At 51.9% G+C, this 22,416-nt stretch overlaps 1 protein-coding gene across 2 annotated transcripts; it reads right to left on the reverse strand.

Moving 5' to 3' along the window:
- Positions 1–906: 906 nt before the first annotated feature.
- SETDB1 (SET domain bifurcated histone lysine methyltransferase 1) lies at positions 907–19,521 on the reverse strand. Of its 2 annotated transcripts, none has more exons than XM_049804448.1 (22): positions 19,364–19,521; positions 17,642–17,864; positions 17,134–17,306; positions 16,596–16,633; positions 16,365–16,464; positions 15,773–15,940; positions 15,281–15,482; positions 13,926–13,999; positions 13,359–13,549; positions 12,320–12,515; positions 11,800–11,938; positions 9,128–9,286; positions 7,789–8,391; positions 7,407–7,523; positions 6,929–7,098; positions 5,397–6,013; positions 4,717–4,745; positions 4,309–4,441; positions 3,428–3,593; positions 2,736–2,947; positions 2,192–2,280; positions 907–1,593 (listed from the first exon to the last, which is right to left on the reverse strand). In XM_049804448.1, the coding sequence occupies exons 2-22, from the start codon at positions 17,851–17,853 to the stop codon at positions 1,476–1,478; spliced, it is 3,906 nt and encodes a 1,301-aa protein (XP_049660405.1). In that variant the 5' UTR covers positions 17,854–17,864; positions 19,364–19,521; the 3' UTR covers positions 907–1,475. The 2 variants fall into 2 exon arrangements, with proteins under 2 accessions (XP_049660405.1, XP_049660406.1); XM_049804449.1 differs by having other exon boundaries at positions 12,320–12,449; positions 19,364–19,520.
- Between the last annotated feature and the right edge of the window lie 2,895 nt (positions 19,522–22,416).

A 22,416-nucleotide genomic window follows, 5' to 3' on the forward strand; every position in this document is an offset into this window, starting at 1 on the left:
TGCTGTGGCATGGTTGGTTTGGGTGCCTGAGGGATGTGGGTGTGTGGTGGCTGGATCCTGCTTTTTGCTGCTCCAGCTCTCCCCCAGACTGGGGTTTTGCATTTCAGCTGGCGGGTGAGGGGAGATTTGATTCCAATTTGTAAAAAAAGAAAAAAAAAATCTGCCTCTTTTAGCCCCTGTTCACAGGGGTTTAGTGAAGTTTATGAGCCCTGCCCCCCCCCCGCCTCCAAAAAAAAGCCAAACCCCAACGCTTGAAATTGTGCATTACTGCCGGGGGGGGGTGGGGAAGAGCAAGTTTTACTTGTAGCGTCGCGGGTCGGTTTGTGCCGTGTCCAGCAGCCAGACCAGGCAGGAGCTCCACCCTCCCTGGCTGCCTGCAGCAGCTCTGCCCTTCCCTGCCCCCATCCGCAGGTGCCCAAATCAAGTTTGGTTTGATTGAGTCAAGTTCAAGGCTGTCTCAACTGCAATTCAGTGCCAAACTCTGTATTTTGAGCCTATGGTTAGATTCTAGGAGGGTGGGAGAAGGCAACTGCCATCAAATCTGCCTACTTACTTAGCAAGGGAAGTTCAACCAGCTTCTCTTTAGTTTTAACAAGTGGAGGATTTTGAGTATTTGTTTTGCTAGAAGGAAGGAAAGGTGAAAATGCCTGTGGGACCTTGTTACCCTCTCTGTGCCACTGCACATCTTAACCTGCTTGGGCCCATCTGCCTCTGGCAGTTTTCCTGCAAGCCCCGTAGAAACAAGGATGAAGGAAGTGGTTAAATCCTGCCCTTTCAGGGTTTTTTGCTGTGTCTGAAGTTCAGAGCTTTTTTTTTAATAGAAAAACATACTTTATTGCTTTTTAACAATGAAAAGATTCTTTACAACATATCACAGTTGAAGACTGGTTCCCCCCCGCCCCCCCCCCCCACTTAAATTTATGTCACTGCTATAAGCCCAGTATGAGTAGACCAATCTGGATTTACCTCCACCACTCTCGCTCCCTCCCAGTCCTATCCCCATGCTGCATGGACATCAACAGCTCAGTCCCAACTGTGAAGCACTTCCCTGGAGTCTTGGTGAAGTGCTTCCTGCTGGAAAACTGGCAGCAATGCGCAGGGCTTTGTGTCTTAAATTTGGTGGAGAGCTGGAAGAGAGCAGGAACAGCTGCTTGTCAAGGGCTCAGGTAGGTAACAGTTTGCCTAATGGCCTTTCCAGCGGTGCTGAGGGAGAGAAGCAAAGCTCACAGCATCAGGTTTGGGCATCACACCCCCACCGCAGCCGTCACACATGTGCCAGGTTACGTTTCTGTTCTGTGTCCATCTGCTGCTGTACTTTTCAAGTGACCAGGAGAACTCGAAGCCACTGTGCTCAGCTTCGTAACGGTTACTATTAAACAACCCCCTCTTGGGAAGAAACTCTACCCTCACAAAGGGAAAATCAGCACCAAGCCTGTGGTCAAGAGGGAGCCGGTAGGAGCATCAGATGGGTGGGCTCACAGCAGCCGCCCTCGGCACTCGACAGCCCCGCAGCAGCACAGCAGCTGTTTGCCTTCCACGCTGCCCACTTCATAGTTGTAATCCCACGTCAGCTCTGTGCCAGCTCGTATCCTCCTGGGAAGTAAAAAAGAAAGCACGGGCTGGGAGAAGAGGCCATTGTGAAAAGGAGGAAAAGCTGGCCCTCCTGCCTGCAGAGAGCAATGCTTACTTATGACCTCTCTGGACAGGGCAGCACAGTCCAGCTTCCCCTGGGGCAAGGGTGGAGCAGCCAGCGGCGCAGCTGCCTGTGGCTCCACAGTGAGCAAAGGGACAAAGTTCCCTGATGAATCACTCCCGTGGGGCTTCACAGAGGAGACGCCACACTCACAGTGCCCAAGAGGCACGTGGCAGGGATTCACCACTGCCCCGCACAGTGCCTGCAAGGTTTGCGACTCGAACAAGCTGGGCAGCTGGCTGCTCCGTGCTTAGCTCTCCCCTTTGGAAAGGTCTAAAACCGGTGCAAATTGCACCAGAATCTCCAGCACAGAAGAGAGGTCCTCACCCAACTCATCTCCAAGCTTCTCCCCGCTCAGGCTGGTGTGAAACCGGGGACTGAGGTTACCAAGAGTAGGAAATGCCCAGCCCGCACCAGTTGCGCAGCCCCGGACCAAGGAGCTGGGTCCAACCAAGCCCCATGAATGGGCAGCCCTTCCCCAAGTGCACCAGGACTCACTTGCTGGCGAAGAAGGCAACCCAGGGGAAGCGGAGATCATGCGTGTCCACAAAAACGTTCTGCACAAAGAGGTTAGGAATGCAGCTGTGCTGTAAGGGGAGCAGAGACAGACACAGTAAGCAAGTTCCTGCGTGGGGAGGGATGCAAACCAGCCAGCAATAAACACAAGCCTTTATGAACAAGGACCATTCCCAATTTGTCTGCTGCATCCAGCATAAGCCTGCTGAAACAGGACACACTCCCTCCCCTGCCTGCACAACCAGGGATGAGTCATAAGATCCACGCTCACAAAGGTAACGGTCACTGGAAGGACTGACTTAGCCATCATCCTGCTTACCACATGTCACGGGGCCAGAGCAGCTGCCCTATTTCAATCAGGGGGAGTGGATCATCCTCCCCGTCCTGCTCTTTTCCCCCTTTTTTTACTGTATTTATCTAGTCTTGGGGAAGAACAGGCCCGCTGAAAGGACAGGTCACCCCAAATACATCCTTCTCAGCTGCTGAGGGCCATTCCCCTTTCAACCCGTCAAGGGCAGTGACTCACATTGAGGTATCGGCCCAGGTTCCCTTCCAGCTTGGCATCGATGATATAACAGGACTCCTCTCCGTCATAGAATTGGCGGGTGGTTCTACGGACAGGTGCGCTCTCGCCCTTGTCGGCTGCTGCCATGTTGGTTGATTTGATGGCGATCCCGTGAGTGGATTTCAGGGCAAAGCCTCGGGTGGATTTCACTGCCACCTGCCTCTTCACAGGACCTGCCACAAGAGAGGAGCAAACACTGCCGCATTCTCTCTGCATCTTCCAGGAGAGACCCCATAGTAGTGCTGCAGCCCCACGATGCTCTCTTCTTTCACACAGGGGTAATAAACCCCTTAGGAATGCAGCTCACATCTAAAATACCACCCTGGGATGGCTCCTGGGAATCTTCCAGCTCTCCGCTCCACCCAGCGAAGCCTGGAGACCCACCATAATAAGCCTTACAGTTGTTTTTTTTTTGATACCCACAAATCTCGAGTACTTGAGGACTGGGTTTTGCAGTTATGTCTCAAACAGCACTTGGGGAAGCTTCAGACCTTGGTCCTTAGGCAAAGCTCAGAGGTGCTTGGAGCAGGATGCACCATGTTCACAGCTGCTATGTCCTCATCAGCCCTTCTTGGTGGTTTCTGGCCAAAATTTCTTGCTATACTTCTGTACTTTCCACCTTCAGCCCTTGTTCCTCCCCCAGCTGTCCTCACCTGACCCAGATGAGGGGTTTTTCTTGTCGTCCCCTTCCTCCTCCTCAGAGCCCGAGGAAATGGTCTGGATGTCATCACTGTCATTGGTGGTGCCCTGGGCCTGCCCCACCACCGGCTGCCCGTTCTCCCCCTCACTGTCTGTGCTGCTTGACAGGGTCAGCACATCCTGCAGAAAGGCATTAACAGCTCCTGAGTGCAGCTTGAGTCAGGGGAGAGCATTGCTTCATCGCTCTCCAAGTGACATTCAGGGGTCCCTTTTTCCCCAGTAGTATTTTGCTCTCTTCTAGCAGAGGATCTCTGTCCCCCAGGAAGCCCTTTTGAAGTGGATCACACATGTAAACACTGTGATTGGAGCTAGAACTGGACAGAAACCCCATCTTGCAGGCCAATGTCTGAAATAGCAGTGGGGTTTCAGGGGGCTGGTTAGTCCTGCAGCACCCAGACTGCCAGAGACTCATGAGCCTGCACCATTAGGTGCTCTGGGTTTCACATGGAAGGGAGAAGATCCCAAAAACCAAAGACGGTCCGCCAGGATAGCTTCCTAGACCAGCTCTGCTGAGCAAGGGGTGCCTAGTGTGCTGGTATGTGAACCAAGGTGCTACATCCCATTATAACACATGGCCCAAACCCCATGCTGTCCTCTTTTTTTGGGGGCTTTCAGAACCATGAAAGACCCCCACTGTCTGAAGGAAATCAACTGGTCCCCCAGGAAATCACAACTACGAACCACAAGCCCTGCGCTGGTGCTCAACTGGGAATGAAAGTGGCACAGAAACAACCCAAAGTAAGGTTCAAGGTCTTCATCAAACCAGTTTGGAGTTGAGGCAGAGCCAGGCCCACCCTCCCAGCCCATGTCTGAAGCCTGAAGGATCACTGCTTACATCTGTGGGGGGCTGTGGGGCAAGAGAATGCCGTCTGCTCTGCAGCAGGGCGGTCTTGCTTGTCGGCCTGCGGATCCCTTCCAGTTTGGGAGGGCTCGGGTTGTAGCCATACATCCTTCCCAAGTCGCTTAGCCTGTGGGGTGAAGATGAGAGTGGGTCATGCTTGCATCTCCAGGGAGATTGTCTGCAGGCCAGGCAGAGACAGAGGAAAGCTGAGAGCTGGACAAGACTGCCATCAACTCCAAGCGTTTAATTTGCCATTGGGGCACAGTCCAAACCCTCGCAACCTCTCGGTTTACTCTGGCAGCGGCATTAATAGAGTTGAGGGGCAGCTCTAGAGTTGCAGCAACTCATTCAGAATGATATTTGGAAATAAAAAGCAGGAAAATACAATTTAAGGAATCTTACCCAGGAATTTTGGTTGGATCTTCAGGTTCCTGCGGAGGGGAAAAGTACAGGAGATTAAAATCTCTCCCTTTTGGAGCACTTTCAGTGCTTCTGTGGAAAAGCTCCCCAAACACCAGCCTGGGAGTGAGAAGCCAGGTGCCCCCACCGCTCAGTGTGACACCCAGTCCAGGGGGTGCTCCAGAAGGGCCAAGTTATGACCACAGGTCTCCCACCCTCCACATCCCACACAGTGGGTCTCTGAGTCTCCTCTCCAGAGCAGGGGGTGGACAGAGACCACCTCCACCTCCCTGCTGTCCCCAGCCCTGTCTGAGCCCTCTCCACACCACCGCAGGTACCCTGGCAGGCAGTGGCTCCCTCTCTCAGGGCTGCACAGGCACATAGCACCACACAGCACAGCAGGGCACATAGCTCCTGCTGAGCAACTTCTTTGTAGCCTCGTGCCACAACTTCCCTCGGGAAGGGGAAAGGCACCTCCTTACCCCGCCACAGTGGGCAAAGGCCAAGTAACCAGGGCAAGGGGACACCAAACAGCACCATGGTCCACCTAGTCATGTTGTATGGGTAGAAAAGCCATTCGAGCAAGAGCATGGCTGAGGAACATCTCTGTGTCTCCGTTTCCTCATCCATGCCCCCAGGGCAGGGGGCAATACTCATCTGCCAGTCCCACAGCCCTCCCTTACATCTTTCTTCAATGCTTTTGACTCTCCATCCAGGTCACCCAGGGCAGCAGCACAGGCTTTCTCTCTCTCACACGGGAGCTCTGTTTTGCTGGCCTTGGCTTCGCCGCTTTCGCTCATCTTGAAGGAGGAGGCACTGTCATTGTCCTGGAAGCTGTCAGACATGCTGTTGGAGCTCAGCCACGAGGCCACTTTGTTCTTGGAGGTCTCCTCCGACACCGGCAGCTTACAGGAGACAGCCACCACCGTCTCATCGTGGCTGATTTGCCGGGTGAGCCCTGAGTCCTTGGAGGCTGTCTCCGACAGCCCATTCTCCTTCTGGCCCCGGGTCTGCCGTCGCGTGGCATAGCTGCGCCATACTGAGCTGGTGCTGAAGTCCTCGTCCTTGCAGAAGTTGTCGTCAGAGCTGTCCTCGTTGGACTCCTCCTGCTCCTCAGTGCCTGTGTTGTCCTCTTCTTCATCCTTGAGATCCACTCCGCTGCTGTCAGAAGAGCATTTTGCGTCGCTCTCATAGCCCTCCTTGAAATTCTCCACGCTCTCAATGTGATCCAGGTTTGCAAAATACTCGTCACCCATCTCTAACCCCTCTTTGTCAGCAAAGTCATCTGTGAGGATTTTCCCTGGGTGGGGGAATAGAAAACTAAGTGTGAGTTTTCCGTGATGACATTCCTATCCCATAAATTTTATCCTCCCCAAAGGCTCCTTGAGGAGCAAACAGGACTGACACCAACTTATTCCAAAGTTGGGCTGGGAAAGGACAACGTATTACCCTGATACTCGAGCTAATGAAAATCTGAAGCAGGTGGCTGATCTAAAGCGGGCCCTTGCTAACATCTAGGCTTCCAGCAAGGAAATCTTTCAACAGCAATTCAAATAGGGTGACTGCTTTTCCTCTGAAGGGCTCGAGGTGAGGGTGTAGCGCAGAGGCAATATTAAGGGCAAGAAACCAGGGCACCAGAACTCAGGCAATGCCCATGGTTAGTTTCATTTCAGAATTAACGCAACCATACTGCGCAACTTCTGCATTTTACTGGTTTGTGCTGATGCCCCGGCGACTGGTTTGATGTAAACAGGAAGCAGGTATGTGTTGATTCACCCTCAGTGTGCAGAAACAGGTTTAGGGATCCAAGCACTTCTCTGGACACTGGCACTGCAGACACAGGTTTCTGCAGCATCTTGTTTCAGAGTTGAGCAAGGGAGGGGCATCAATCAGGAAATCAAAGTGCTGCAAGTTTACCATCTAAGTCTTCACTTTCCTGTCCCCTAACGAGCACAGGAAGAGCTTCACACCCATTCTGCTGGGTTTTGCATTTTGCAATAAACAAAGCCTAGATCTCAGGCCTGACACAAGCTTGACACAACCAAATCTTTTCAAATACTTATTCCTCCCACCCTTAACCAAAACAAAGCAGATTCATATCTGAGTATTTGTGACCACTGTGAAGAGCACTGGCTCAACAGAGGCTTTTCATTCACAGCACCTGTTTCAAAACTAACAGGCTTCTACCTGCTTGTTCAGCAGGGTGAGATCCTACCTGCGTAAATGCAGACGAAAGAGCCTTTAGCAATATCATCAAGGCAGCGAATGCCCCAGCCTTTGTTCTGTGTCTTGAATAACTGCAGGCGGACTTGGAGCCCGTGTTGGACCAGGCGGTTGGTGCACATGTTAATGTTGCATTTGCACCTCTTGTTACACTCGTAAACTCTGAAAGAAAGAACAGTGACATCTTCCTTGATAAAGCAATATCCCAAGACTTGGTGTTATACCAGTAATGATGCAAAGGGACTTGCAGTAGCGACTTAAAGCTCAGCAGAGCAGGGAGAGCGTAGTTGCCAGGTATTACGGTAACACACAGAGATCCTGGGCCACACATTAGCAGATGGATCAAGAACAGAGGCAGGTTTTCAGTATCTACTCTTAGCTCTGGGAAATACTGCCTCTCTGATAGCATCAGAGGCCAAGTTTCTGGGGTTGGCATTTGTAAGGCGAGAAGAAGACGCAGCTTTACTTACCCTGTCGGGAGGCATTCTTCCAGCCTTTTGTGCTGGTATCCTGAATTGGGGTTGATCTGCCCGCCTGGGGTGCAGCCAGTCGCTTGGACTGTCAGCTGGTGACAGGCACATTTCGATCTAGAGAGACACACAGAAAAAACCCACCCATGCCCCAGAAGTTAAGTTTTACACACTGGTTTTGCAGAAAGGAAAAGAAAGCACAACTTTCTGCATGCGTATATGCAGAGATGAGCACACAGGGCTTGACTTGGAGTCAAACCTGCAACCGACCAGAGCTGCGTGGGCTTATAGTCCAGAGCAGATCCACCTTGGGCTGTTATCAGGGTAGGCAGTGTGCTGTCCCCCACCCTCCAGGCTCAGCAACACACAAGGGGTCACCTACTTGTCTCTGCAGCCATCTTTGCAATCACAGCCCACGAGGAACTCCCAGCTGGTGTTGATGTAAACCCCTTTGCCAGGGATGCGTTCTTTGCTGTAGGCCACCTGTGGAGGTGGGGTGTTATCGATCTCGTTGACACAGGACAGCGGTACGTCCTCCCTGCCCTTGGTAATGTCTGCAATGTAGTAGTAGGGTTTGTAGGGCTGGAACTTGCGATCCACCAGCACATATGGGTCCAGGCAGAACATCTCCAGGAACAGAAAGTCGCAGTCTGTCTCAAAAAGGTAGCGTTCAATCTCCTGCATGGTTCTCAGGCACAGCCCACAGGGCGTCTTGTAGAGGACATGGAAGCCCATCTTGCGGTTTACCCGTCGGCGGGCTGTCATCCGTCGAAAGTCGTAGAGCAGCGGGATGAGCAGGGGGTTCTTGCTGCGGTACTGATCGCTGCGGATGGGACGGACGCGGGACAGGCAGGTGTAGCTGCAGACATGTGGCAGGTAGAAGAGTTTCTCCAGCGGGGCTCGGTAAGCGGGCTCGTTGGGCACGCGGTCCATCATGCCGTGGAAGGACTGCGTTGTGCCACTGCCTGCCTGTCCACTGGAGAGCCTGTTACAGGAAAAGGGATACGCTGAGCAACTGCTGCTTAAGGAAGAGTGGTGCTTTCTCCTCAAACTGCAAAGGGATTTTAGGCCCTTAATTCCTATCAAAGCAGCTGCTAATTACACACTGGGACACTCTGTTGGCTTTGCTGCTTAGTCCAATTAGACACAAACCCCAACATCCCTGGGGAGCAAGCCTGGGCAGGCCCCAAAGGGAGTGTTACCAGCAGCAGAGAACACAAAAAAAAAACCCAAATCAGGACTAGGGAAGCAAAAATAAGTGCATGCTGGTTGTGGTCTTAGAACTGGGATCAACGGCTTCTGTGTTGTGCATTGATTGCCACAAAGCAACCACTGTGGAAAAGCCACCTGCAGATTTATGTTAATAGCAGCTTCCCCCTGACCCTGGAAAGCTTGTAGTAACAGAAGTCCTCTAAAAACAAGCAGGAGCAGAGGCTTTGGCCAGGGTCCCACTGGGGTAAGTTCTGGTCAGAACTGATAAGAGACCCTCCAAGCAAAAGTTGCCAACAAAATGTAACAAACCGTTGTCTGGGAGGGAGAACAAGGTAAGAGGAAGACAAATGCTCAGGATGTGACAAGCTGGCAAATAAAGGTGTCAGTCCATAACAAAATAGACTTGCACTAAACCAAACAAGCCCCAGATCTGTACCAGCATCCCAAACTCTCACAAGGATGCAGGGATATCGCTGCATTTGTTGTAAGTGTGAACAAGCTTTGCTTACCGATGCTGCTGGGATGCACCAGTCCTTCCCACTGTAGGTGTATCACTTAGGACAGGTGAAGAAGGTGATGACTGCCCAGAGCCTACGGAGCCAGGACGGAAGGAAGTGCTTTTCTTGGCCACTTGCTTTCTTGACTGGGCCAGCTGACTGTCAGAGCATCTGCACGAGGGAAGAAAGGAGGCGATTTGCAAGATGCATATGCTCACACAACTGGTAGGATTTAGACAGACAGGGGCAGTCAAAATAACATTCCCCTGCAGAAGTCAGCAACAGTGCCCCATCCAAGAGAAGCCAAGCAGATTTTTTCCTAATGAGTGTTTCCTAATGAGTAATCAGCTCATTTCTGACTCCTTGTGCTACAGCGATCCCGCAACAACCCCAACCAAATGCCAGAACTCAGCTACATTTAAAAGTAACTCCTGACATACTATTTGGAAGCGAGGCATGGGAGTGAGAGGGAGTGTAATGACGATGTCCAAGGCCTTCATTTCAGGAAGCTGGACAAACCAGTACATGAAGAAACCTCTGCAATAGCAGAAACAAGAGTTTACAGAGGCTCAATCAGTGCAACAGTACTGAGCAGTGGGAGGAACAAGAAGTACAGAGGACTCTCTTGTCCATAGCAAGTAACAAGATAAGATTGTACAAGGGAATGTAAGAACATTACTGACAAAAGGGCTGTGAGGGGCTCCCAAGCACCTCTGCAGCCCAACACACAACATTGGGAAGGTGGGAGGCACCTGGAAGACTCTGCCCTCACATTCTGAGAAAACAATTATGGAGGTTTTCAATCCATTTATACCGATTAAACAGAAGAACACCCCAAACCAGCTACTGGTTTTCCTGCAAGTGGAAGAACATAACTTATGTTATCAGGGCAGAAAGGGAGGAGACAGTGACAGCAGGAGGGGGCAACTGTTTCTACAAACATCTGCCTTAAAAGCAAGGTGTTAACACACGCTTCAAAATTCAAGAGCAAGAGAAAAAAGCTTCCATCAGCAGGCTTTAAACAGTCAGAAATGGCCACCAGCAGCTCCCTGGCACCTGGAACTTGAAAGTGAGACCAGAGAGGGAAGAGTACTGGGCCTTCCTCAGAGTAAACAAAACACCAGAGTGAAGAAACCATTCTCCCAGTTTTAATAAGCTAAAACCAATGTGTTTTTAACCCAACAATATTCCTTGTAACAGCAGGGACATGGATACAGTACACTGCCTTCAGTCAATGTTAAAAAACAGTTGTCTTTAAGCAGTTCACTATTTAACAGCAGGGCAGGGAAACAGCTGTAGTGTCTGCTTGCATTAGACCTGAAAACAAGATCCTAAAGTCAAAGCCTCTGTGGGGGCTGTTAAATGGAAAAGGAGAGATTCAGCAGCCAGTGAGACTGCAGGCTGGCTGATTGCTGCAGTCCAACTTTATTGTCTTCATGCCATGTCATTGCACATCCTTCCTACACCCTTGACAGCTCAGGGTGCCCTAGTGTTAGGGCAACAGCCAAGCTCTTCCTCTGTTCACAAGTGGGGCCCTAGACTGACGGCAGAGGAGCCAGTGTTGCATTTCTGACGCTCATTTCTCATGACCTCCTTCAGTACCAGCCTCTCTTTTTGGGTATGTAAGAGATAAGGAACAAGGCTATTATGGCTTCAATTCTCAAGTCTTGGTCAGAATGGCACAGGAGGAGCATTTCCAAGTCAGCACCCGCATCCAGGGGCACAATGGGTCATATTGCACTGGTACTTGGAGAGGAACCCCCTCTGAGACTGGAGGCTGGGGGGCAGGCAGGGCTTCTTAGACGCTGCTACACCTAGAGAGCATCCGGTGAATAAAGATTTACTTGCTGCACAGGTTCCTTACAGCTGGGACATCTCCTTTCTCCCGTTTGCCCATGTGACAAGGCACAGTCACAGCAGAAAACATGCTGGCAGGGGGCCAGGCGTCCATAAATTCGGATGGGAAATCCACAGTGATGACAAAACTGAACTGCGGCAGCATCTCTCTCCCCTAGAGAGTTATTAAATTCCCTGAGCACGTGCCCAGGTACCCTGGTGTTCTCCAGCATGCTCCCTTCATCGCAAGGCCGAGTTCCTCCTTCATCCAGGCCTCCTTCAGCACTAGCCCGCACCTCCGAAAACGTCTCGCTTGGGCCCCTGGTGGCAGGAGGCATGTGTGTGACTTGGTCGTGGCTTAGCTTTACCAGGCTTGGTCCGTTACCACCGAGACCAACCACTGATCCTGAGTTCTCAGTGCCTCGTAAGTCATTGAGGTCTGCGAGCAGGTCAGTCCAAGTGGAGGAATACAAGGCAGCCGGGGGCCAGTGCCTGGATCGTGACACGAGGGAGCAATTCAGATTTTCAGAAGAGAAGGAGCAAACGTTCTAACTTGGAAATAAATCAAGTGCTTTAGCCCTGAGTAAGAACATGGCATTTGGCTCAGGGGGTGCTGGGCTGTCAGCTCTCCCGCCCCCAATTACTCATCCAGCAGCCTTTATCTATAGTTTCCCCCAGAAGCATGACTAAAACTGATTTGTGTAACCAGGAAACAAGCCTAGTCATGGAGGAAACCTGCACCTGAGGATTCCTCTACACAGAAAGGGTGGCGCCTGAAGGAGCTGAGCACTGGAGATGAAATGCAAAGGAGGTAGTGGCGGAAGCAAAGAACGGACTCAAGTACTTACTCCATCTCAGCAGGCTGTGGAGAAACGGACTGTGCAGCCAGTGAGGCTGCCTGCATTTGCTCTAAAGGTTTGTACTGGGTACCAGCTCCCGTTAAATCTTGTGTATATTGTACTACAGGTCCTTTGCTCCTGACAGCACCTAGTGGGGAAGGGGAAAAAGCAAAATATCAACACGAAAAGCCTCCACCATCAGCCAAAGTTTCTTGCACTAGCCACAAAATATTGATTTAGCCACTGAAGGCAACCAGAACAGAGGTATTTGCAGTTAACACTGGGTCACTGGCTGAGCTCTGAGTCACAGCCAGTCACCCCAAACAGATTCTGGCCACTTTACACAACTGCAGTCTGGTTTTGTGGCATATTTATTCCAGGAGAAAAAGACTACTGTAAATCTTAAATCTCCAGGAGGTCTGCTAAGAAAACCTCACCAAAACCCAAAACAACCCACCCGCCCCCACCAACCCATAATGCGTTCATTCAAATTCCAGGATACAAATTAAAACAAAAAGATGCCACATACCGACATTGGGACGAGTCCTTGCTTGTCCACTTTGCTTCTTTTCTTGGGTGGAGGCTGTGGAAGTTTTCATGCTGAACATGGGCTCAAGGCGTGTGGAACCTCGGTAAATCCACTCACAACGTTTGTCATCCTGCAGCAAGGAGAAGGCAACACTCACAGCACCTATGGCAAGAACTTCCAGGGGTACCATACAAGCCTGGAAGACAGCAGTGTGCTTTTACGGTGAGCAGAATCAAATGGAAAGGAGGCAAAGCATTGACCTGAAGGCTCTTGAAAGGCCATGCAGCCAAGAGAGGACAAAGGCAGTAATTCATCGTATCTGGGGGAACACTGAACACAAACCGAATCTAGAAAGAAGTCCAATACCAAGACATCAAACCTCATACACAGTTCTATTCTTAGCCCAACAACTGACTAACGCACTGTTGGAGAAACCAGACTCCCTCAGGAGACAAGCTAACTCCTCACCACAAACTGAATCCGCTCTAAGACAGGGAGGTTAAATTTGCAAGCGCACAATGTCTTCCGCAGCCCCAGTGGCCATGCAGTTACCTAGACAGAAAGGCAGCCAAGCAGGCACAGATAGTATGTCTGCTCCCTTTCTGCAATTTGTAGAATATGAGCAAGCCGAATATTGCAGCTTCTGCTCAGTTTCCCTCCTCCTTCTCAAACCAGCACTTGTATTTGGACAGTAGACATAGCTAGGTGTTTACATCAAGAAAGGGACCAGGATAGAATGATGATGCAGGTAAAGGATTTTGCTTCTTATTCATCTACCACTTTAAAATTTCACACGTGAAATGCTTTAAAAGGCTTTTGAAGCTTTTGTCGTGCAAGTGGAAGAGTCTCACCATCACATCAGTGCACAGTAGAAACTGGCAGTCTACCTACTAAGCAAAGTACCTGCCAGGACCCTGTCTGACATTAGCAAGGAAACTGGACTTGATCAGCCCAACAGAGTCAGCACCCCCCCCCCCCGCCTCCAACTCAAATTTAAGCCCATCTTCCCTCTCTAATGGGAGAAAGGAAATTGCCCTACCAGGAAAAGGATTTTGACCAGACTGCCATCCACTTCTTCCACTCTGGATTTCCACCAGGTCCCTTCCCACTCTGTTTTGATCAGTTGGCCGTTCTTCAGCAGCACCATGGGACGGTTGGGGTAGGCCGTGATGTACTCCTCAATGAAATCACGACAGGAAACATCCTCTATGTCTTCCCAGGTCTTTTTCACTGTTCAGAAAAGGATGGATGGGAGAAAGGGGAGAGGAGGAAAGACTCTTACAAAGAGAATCTTTAATTCTTTTTTAAAGAGATCCTAGATGGATTTTTACCTAAGAACAATAAAGCAGCAATGCCGAGTGGCTGGATTTTTGGTGGTAGGCATCCAGCCATGTTAATGCACCCAGAGTGCAAGAAGTCACAGCACACTCACTCTGCCAGTAATAAACCACTACTTCCTCCAGCTTCATATGCAAATGTCTACAGGCACAGCACTGGAGAGGACATGCAGTCTGTCCCCTGTCTTTTGAGCCAGGCTCTGTCATATACCCAAAGGCTCTCCATACAATTTCAGCATCAGAACGCAGGAGGGGCAGAGATCACTCACGCGGCCTGCAGATCGGGTACAGCTCCCACTCCTTGACATACGAAGCGTAGCCATCATCAAAGAAGATCAGGAACCTGGCAAACAGCAGCATTGAAAGTTGGAATTAGAAATGCAGCTAAATAAAATGCAGCTCCACATCATATAATGGAAGTGGAGCATCCCTCCTGTTTCTCCTGCCAGTCCCAAAGGCCCTCAAATCATACGGTGGATGAAGACAGAATGAAGCAATCGCTTCTGCCAGGAGATTATGAGCTTTGCAGTACCGCCACTTTCCTCGGTTCTTTCAGAACAGCTCTCCCCCAGCCCCGAGCCATCCTTGTGCTCCCAAAGACAAGAGAGGCTGCCCAAAGGCCTTCCGGCAGCATAGCACAGCCAGGCCCTCTTCCGTCAGCTCCAGATTCCCCCTCAGTCACAGGACGTAAGGGAAGAGAAAAGACAGTTTTTAATTGCTCCTAATCTCTACTAGAAAAGATCTTTTTGGAACCTTTGCGACAAAGCAGCAGCAGAAGCTGCACACTGTGACTCGAACAGCAGCACAGGGAGGGAGCTGTGGGACACCTCCAGGGCTCCACCTGCAGACAGGAGAGAGTCCCAGTGCCTTCGGGGGCCAGGAGCTCAGAAGGGGATACCCACAAGGCTGGATATGGCACCTGCTTAGCGCTGCGTGCCTCTGAATAACAACTTCAGGATATGGAGCCATATAAAGGTTGCATTTTGAGAGATCGGTATTACAGCCAGCCTAGCCAGGAGGAGTAAATTTGCAATACGAGTAATAAATGCAGTTCATTTTCAGTTACTAAACATGTATCAGATAGAACTTGATGCAATTAGGCATTTACGGCAGATCCACATTTGAAACAAACAGGGTGATTATACCCTTTATGAATCTTCCCAGAAAGATCATAAGCCGAAACCACAACATCGAAGCAGCCCTGCCCCTTATTTATATGTGACTGAAAAGGCTGCTTTAGACCTGCTGTTTCTTCTCCTTAAGTGCTTTGGCAACACTGCTAGCCCTAAATGCTTCTAGGGCTCATATTTCCTAACACTATGTTTTATGCCTTGAGCAGTGCAGACTTACATTTGTGTGATAATTTGAATGAATTACCAGATATAATTTCTGACTCAGGGACATGAGTAATAGAATGGAAGCTCCACCCAGAGCTTTCAGAGATAAGAAAGACCGAAGAAACAACATTCAGAGATATGTCCCTGGAAAGGACAAAAAAGAATTTAGGTCCCACAATACCAAATACACCAATATACCTTTTTTCTTTTCTTTTTTTCCTAAAACCAAAACAACAAAAAGAAAAAAATAAGAGCGAGAGCGGTACATGACTACAGAGAATTAATACCTGTCTTTATTCTTCACGTTTGGGGTTTCAGCGACAATGCCAGCATACAGCCAAACCTGATTTCCATCTTTGTATTTTGCCACAACCCTGCTGCCAACATAGTGTTTCTCAGGCGAGGGGTGATAGTCATAAGCGATGTGATTGCCAGAAAGCAAACTCTTCCCTTTATTATCAAATTTCACTTTGTACTTCTTTCCAGCACCTGAAAGACATTTCAACAGGGCAAGATAAATCAAGCCAGGTGATTTCATACAAGAAGTCCGATACCCTACACCATTCTGATCCAAGTTCAGAACTTATTTGAAAGCCTTTCAGAACTAAGTTTGGAAGGTGAAATATTATAGTGGTGATGTGTTGCTTTCACAACTCTTTCCAAGTGACACTAGGTGTCTGACACAGGAGGGGACCTGCTCTAAGCCTGATCAACGTTACCCTCCCAAAGCTCAGTGAAAGCCACAAGCACTGAGTCACAGCATCAAGCACAGGACATACCAACGGTCTGGATTGCAATTAGAGTTCCTTTGTGCCACGTTTTGGTTCTTTTCTTGCCCAGGATCCTCATGCCAACATTCAGATCACCGTCATTGCTGAGATCACTCCCAGCTGCTGCAGGGCCAATGGGCTGCATGGTACCAGGAGCTTCCTGAGGGGTTTGTGCATCTACTCAAGGAACAACAATAAAAGGTAAGTTAGAAATTGCCCAAAGGCTCCCTCTCCTATGTACACAATTGGAATAATTTGTCGGACCTGAGATAGGAGGCGTTCTTGCTTTCCTTTACCTCAGTCAGCTTAAGTGCCTCAGTTTTACTGGATGGAGTAATCAGCAAGTAAGGTTTAAACAACATTAAAAAGCTTTCATGGTACGGAAATTGCACCACTTTTATCTGCTTTTGGAAAGGGCTTAAGAAAAATAGGGATTTGGAGTCAATATATCCTAATGGGTCTTTCCAGCACGGAAACAGAATAGTTATTTTCTTTTTCAGAAAGAAAACCACCGGGTGTAAGATGCAGACAGGACCAAGGTAAGGGCACACACGGATGCCAGCCCACGTCAGTCATCCTCAGGAAGCTCTCATAATCTGACCTTTTTGTGCATCCTGGGCATTTGTTTTCTTGTTCACAGCATCCATAAATTTCTGAACATCCTGGGCAGACTTTCTCATTGCAGCCATGGCCTCCCGCAGCTGAAGGGAAGGAAAGAGAAGAGAAAATATGAAGAACCGTTTCTTTTTTGCGCCAAATACAATGCTGCCCTAAGCGTTCTACTAAAACCCTTCTTCAGAAGCACACTATAGTCAGGTGTTTTCCAACTCACCAGAGTCTGATCCTTTGCAATTCTGGGACTACTATCACCTGTGATTAAAGAGAAAAAGAGTGGTTTAAAACATCTTGGGAAGGAAAAAAACCATCCTAGTTAAGTCACCAAAAGAAGAGGGAACAGATAAAAGCATCCAGTCAAAAGCCTCCTCTGTCCCTGTCAAGAAATCCGCTCAAGCAAGGCTTTTACTAAGCCACCCTTTCTAGATGCACAACACACTGCACAGGCAGCTTGCCTGCAGGGGCAACATTTGATGGGGACAACAGTCAGGCAGGTGGCAAAACGGAGAAGTCCCACTTTGGGACTGAAGGAACCGCACAATAGTTAGGGGCCCTGGCAGACCACGCAAGCGGTGATGTTCTTCACAAGCTAATGGCATTTCCTACTTGATCCTCTCCTGCTTACGGACTAGTGTGGCTTATGGCCAACTTTACAATATCCTTATTCTGATCCCTCTCATTCCCATGCTCCTCCAGGACACGCTCAGATCTCCATCCCTCCCCTCAGTACCATGTGGTGCAATGAGATACTGAACTGTGCTTCCAGCCTGAATCAATACTCATGACATCATCGTCGTCCTCATCTGGGATCTCAATCACTTCCATGGGCTTGGCAGCCAAGTCCTCATCCTCAGAACTGCTCTCACGGTACTGGAGGCCCAGCTTAGAGTACAGATCCTTCACCAACATCTCGCATTTATCAATGGCTCTGGGGAAAAAAAGAAGGGAAGAAACAGGAAAAGACAAGGTGAGCCCAGCTGTACATCCCACAATACTGCAGAAAGAAATAGGAACCAACCACTGGGGAGCCGCTAATTAAATACAACCATGATGAGGTGAGGGAAGAGTATTCACATGAAGGATTTAAAGCCACATGGGAGTAATTTTAATTATACCTCAATAACCACACACAAATGAACCGATGCAGAATCACAGCGTCAGTCTACACTGAAGGGAAATGGGCAGCACTCATCAAATGATCTCCCCCTCCTCTGCTCTTGAGGCCCAACTCTGACACGTGCCTGCGATTCCAAGCACACCCACCTTGAAGCGTCATCAAAGAGCCGGTCAACGCGAGCCACCTCTTCTTCCTTCTGTTTCACACACTTTTCCAGCTCCTCCAGCTGCTGCTTCCTCTGCTTCACGCACTCAAACTTCTCCAGCTCTTTGTCGATGATATCCTGGAGCTCCTCCATGGAGATTCCCAGCTCCTCCATCACTTCTTGCTGCAGCTCTTTGATCTCCTGGGAATCCATTTCTGCTGTACCTACACCACAAAGAGGTGAGAAAAGGCTGGTGAAACCCTATTGCTGTACCCCATCACCTGAGGCACAGCACTCGCAAGAACGTAAGCTCAATTTTTTGAAAGCTAGTCAGGAAGAAAACATTATATACGTTGTTAAGATAACATCACAAGAAGCCAAAAATTACCAAAGTGCAAGCAAACTGATTCTAGGACAACCAGGGATTCCTGACATCTCCTCTGATCTCTGCACCGAAATCTCCAAACCCACTGAACGCTGGAGCCTTACGCTTCACCAGCTCAGTGCCATTTCCTCCGCAAAATCTGCAGAGCAGTTCCTAACCCTCTGCCTTGCCTGGGAGGAGAACCATGCCGATGCCTCTCCCGGTCTGTCCGACAACTTCACCTTCAGGCAGCAGCCCAGAAGAGCTCCTGTCCTTCTCTGCCTGTGGTGTTTAAGGAACGTTATAACATCCAGCCCCAAGGATGGCCCCAGCTGTTTCCTCTATCCAGGCCTGCAGACCCTGCATCTCCCTTTGAGCTGGGCGTGGTGATAACGCATCCAGCCTCCATGACTTTGAAGTCTATCTCCTGTCAGCACCACTCACAGACACCTTCCTCCTTCCCATAGTGCTCCCTGCTCTTGCCTCTCCCTTCAGTCTCCCTGTCTGTACTAAGCACACCCTCGTCTCCAGCTCCCCCCTCACCTCCTGCTCCTCTGCCAGCCCTGGTCCCACAACCCCCTCCTCTCTCCCATCACCCTGTTCCAGCCCCATTCAGCTCCCCCTGCCCACATTTCTCTCCCAGCTGCATCCAGGCCACCCCTGGCCACAACCCCACACACTTTCCTCCAGCCCTACAGATGCAAAGAGAGCCCACAGCCCACTAACACCTCCCAGCTGCACTCCCACCCCAGTGACCGCCCACCCCCTGCCAAATGCACCCCTATCACCCAAACAGCCACTGTCAGCACCCCACCCCAGTGCCACCACAGCCCCCCTGCAACCCCAAACCCCCATCAACCTCTCCAGTCCCCCACTCCTAATGCTCTTACGCTCTCTCTTACATCCTATAGCTCCCTTATATTTGCAAGTTTCCATCAACCCCTCGGCCTATAGAAGTCCCTGCCCCACAGCCCTGTTGCCTGCACCTCAAAACAAACCCCACACCTTACGCGTGGGGACCTCCTCACGCTCTCTTCTCACCCCAATCATCCCTCCCACAAAGTCCTCACCCCAATTCCTCCTGCCCCACAGCCCCCTCCTCACCTCAGTGTACCCCCGCCCCCTCACACCTCCCTGCCCGCGTCCTCCTGCCCTACATCGCCCTCCTCACCCCAAAACCGCCACGCAGTCCCCCGACACCTCCCACCCCACGATCCCCTGCCCCACAGACCCCTCTTTAACCCCCACGTCGCCTCACAGCCCCCCTACTCCCCCCCTGCCCCACAGCCCCCCTCATCCCCGCTGTCCCCCCCCAACTCCCAAGTCCCCCACAGCCCCCCTCGGGCAGGCCGCACTCACCGAGGCCCAGGGCTCGCCGCGACCCCGGTTCTTGGGGAGAAGGAGGAGAAAAGGAGGGGGAGGGGGGGTGCGTGTGTGTGCTCCAAGCCGGAAGCTGCTAAACGTTACTTCCGGTCTCAGCAGCCTCCACCCCCCCCCCCCGAGGAGCCCGAGTCTCCCCACCAGCCGGCACGACGGCGCATGCGCGGTACTGCGCATGCACGAGGGACGGGCCGCTACCGCCACTCCGCGGGGCTGGCCGAGGCGCATGCGCGGGAGGGGGCGGGGAGGGGGGGGGGAGCCGGGAGCCCTTAAAGGGGCAGCCCCCGGGAAAGGCGCAGTGCTGCCATCTGTAGGAGGGCCGGGGGGGACCTGGGGGGCCAGGTGGAGCCTGAGGGGCTAAGTAGGCCGGAGAGGTGCTGGGGGCCCAGAGGTGATGGGGTGCTCGGGGAGGATGAGTGGGCCCTGGAGGAACTGGTGGCTCTGAGGTGATGGGGCCTGGGTGGGCCCTGGGGCACTCTGGGGTGCTGGGGGGTGATAGGGAGCTCAGAGGGTCCTGGGGGGGCTCTGGGGAGCGATGGAGAGCTCTGAGGGTCCTGGGGGGGGGAGGGGGGGCTGAGGTGCTGGGGGCAATGCAGAGCTCTGAGAGTTCTGGGGGGGGGCTGGGGCGATGGAGAGCTCTGAGGGTCCTGGGGGGGAGCCCTGGGGTGCTGGGGGACAAATAGGGAGCTCTGAGGGTCCGGGGGGGCAGGACTGAGGTCCTGGGGGTGAGGGAGAGCTCTGAGGGTCCTGGGGGACGATGGGGAGCTCTAGGTGTCGTGGGTCCTCCACAGTGCTGGAGGGACCTGGGGTGCTGGGTGGTTCTGGGGGGGCTGGGGGCTCTGCGGTGCTGGGGGACCGGCGGTTGTTGGAGGTCCCTGGGCTGCCCTGGAGCACCCTGTGGTGAGGGAGGGCTGTGGGGTATGCTGGGGAGCTGTGATCCCTGGGGGTTTCGGGGGTCCTCAGTTGATCTGCTCCTCTTCCCAGGTGGAGGTAGGGATGGCGCTGTAAGGATCCACAATGAGCTTGGCGCACCGCACCATCATGGCCAGGAGGAAGAGGCACATGAGCACCACAAAGGCCATGGCAAAGCCCTTGTCCACGTCGACTGCTGGCAGCACCGTGGCGTTCTCCATGTAGGTGGCCCTCAGGTGCACGGCCCTGAGCACCCGGCTGCCACTGGCATGCCTGTGGGGCGGAGACGGGTGGGATTCACAGGGGCTGAGCGGTTCGCAGGTCAAGGGAAGGACTAGGGGGCTCTCAAAAGCAGCCAAAATGGGGAAATGGTGGCCTTGAAACCCCTCCGCTCCTTGTCATGGCTGTCGGTTGCGGCACGGGGACAGGCAGTGTCTTCCCATCCTTGTCCCAGGTGCCCTCCCCACAGGGATCTTCACTGTCTCACCCTGCCACCCTGTCCAGCTTCCCTTCCCTGCCCAGCCTCCTCCTTTCCCAGGAAAAAGCAGGTTAAAATACCCCTATTAAGTTGGGGTTTTTTTCCCACAGTACCCCAGAGTCTCTGCTGTGTTAGGTGCAATATGTGCACCAGGGCTTGGCTGACCCCCAGCAAAATGAACGCTGGCTGGGGTTAGAAGCAGGACAGGAGGAAAAACCACTGGTAAGCAAACAGGGGTGGAAAAGCGGGTTTTCTCGTTGCTGAAGAGAGATATTTGTGGCAGCAGGCGGATAATTAGATTTGTATAAGGTTGGAGAAGTGGAGGCTTGTTGAGTGGCGCCAGGAGAGCCACGTGGACCAAGCTGTGTGTTTATAGGCGTATGCCTATATATTTTTTTTTTCAATGTGTTTATAAAGCTAACATATGCTCCAGGAGCAAATGACCACAGCCCTAACTACTCCAAGGACAGCAGATAAATCAACAGGACCAAGTCCTGCAGCACCCAGAGATTGCGGGAAGCCCCCGGGTCTCGGCCCTATCCCGTGTGTGCCGACTGGGGCAGCTCCTTACCTCCCTGTGGACAGACGGACAAATGGACGCTGTGCCCCTCTCCCTGCCCCGCTGTCCCCGGCTCCCTTGCTGTCCCCGTGCCTGCCATCACCGGGACTTCATGAATACTGCAGGAATGTGGCGGCGTCACCTTTCAGACGCTCCCAGTAACGGGGAGAAACAATCTGGCAGATTAAATTCTCACCTGCTATTTCCAGCTCCCCCTTTGCCTGGCGGGCAAAGGCTCCAGGCTCCCTTCATGGGTCTTGCAGGGCCCGGTGGGGGCATGGGGTGAACTGGGGAGCATTGAGAAAGATTTATCGCCAAAATGCAGCAGGAGCCAGGTCCTCCCCACCCTGCGAGATAATTTAGAGCTGGTCCTTGGCTCATTTCCAACTGAACTGGGGAAAACTCTTTGAAACTGCGACGCTTTGGGCTTTGAACGGAGCCGCCCATTTGGCTCTTGCAAAACAGCCTCGCAACAAGCCCCAAAAGAGTTTAAACACTGCAGAAATCCCGCTCCTCCCTCTGGTTTCTTTATTTCCGCCCCCCCCCCCCCCCCCAAAAGGAAAAAGGATCACCATGAGAAAGAGGATTATTTTACGGTGAAGCTTTGCCACCCCTGGGAGTGCCCCCAGGCAGACGCGGGGTGGTTTTTCTGGTGATTTTTTTTTTTTTTTTTTTTTGGCAAAGGCTGAGTTTTGGGGTTCCAGTTCCATGCCCAGTCTGAATCCCCACTTCCTATCCCCACCACAACCTCCATCCCAAACCCAATCTCAGTCCCAATCCCAGCAGGATTCTTCCCCCTCCGACAAAAAAACCCAAAACAAGCAAACCACCCCAAACGTCCAGCACGTGACGTCACCCCACCCGACCTTTAACTCGCCCCATGCGCGCATCCCTCCCCACACACCCCCGCCGTAGCCACGCCCCCTATGGAGACCCGCCCCCTCCCGTGGTTAGGGGAGGGGCATGGCCACCCTCACCCTACCCTGCTGGCAGTGCCATCGGGAGGATTCGCTCCGCCCCCCGCCCCTTGACTGAACCAATAGGAGCGCCGTGCCTCGTCTCCGCCCCGCCCTTCCCGGCGGG

This window comes from Accipiter gentilis, chromosome 7, assembly GCF_929443795.1.
Source record: "Accipiter gentilis chromosome 7, bAccGen1.1, whole genome shotgun sequence".
Taxonomy (NCBI): domain Eukaryota; kingdom Metazoa; phylum Chordata; class Aves; order Accipitriformes; family Accipitridae; genus Astur; species Astur gentilis.

Coding starts and splice junctions, on each gene's coding strand:
- SETDB1 (XM_049804448.1), bottom strand. CDS start 17,853: ATGGATTCCCAGGAGATCAAAGAGCTGCAGCAAGAAGTGATGGAGGAG. Junction 15,941..16,364: donor TGCCCAGGATGCACAAAAAG/GTCAGATTATGA, acceptor TTCCTTGAGTAG/ATGCACAAACCCCTCAGGAA. Junction 15,483..15,772: donor AATTGCAATCCAGACCGTTG/GTATGTCCTGTG, acceptor AATGTCTTTCAG/GTGCTGGAAAGAAGTACAAA.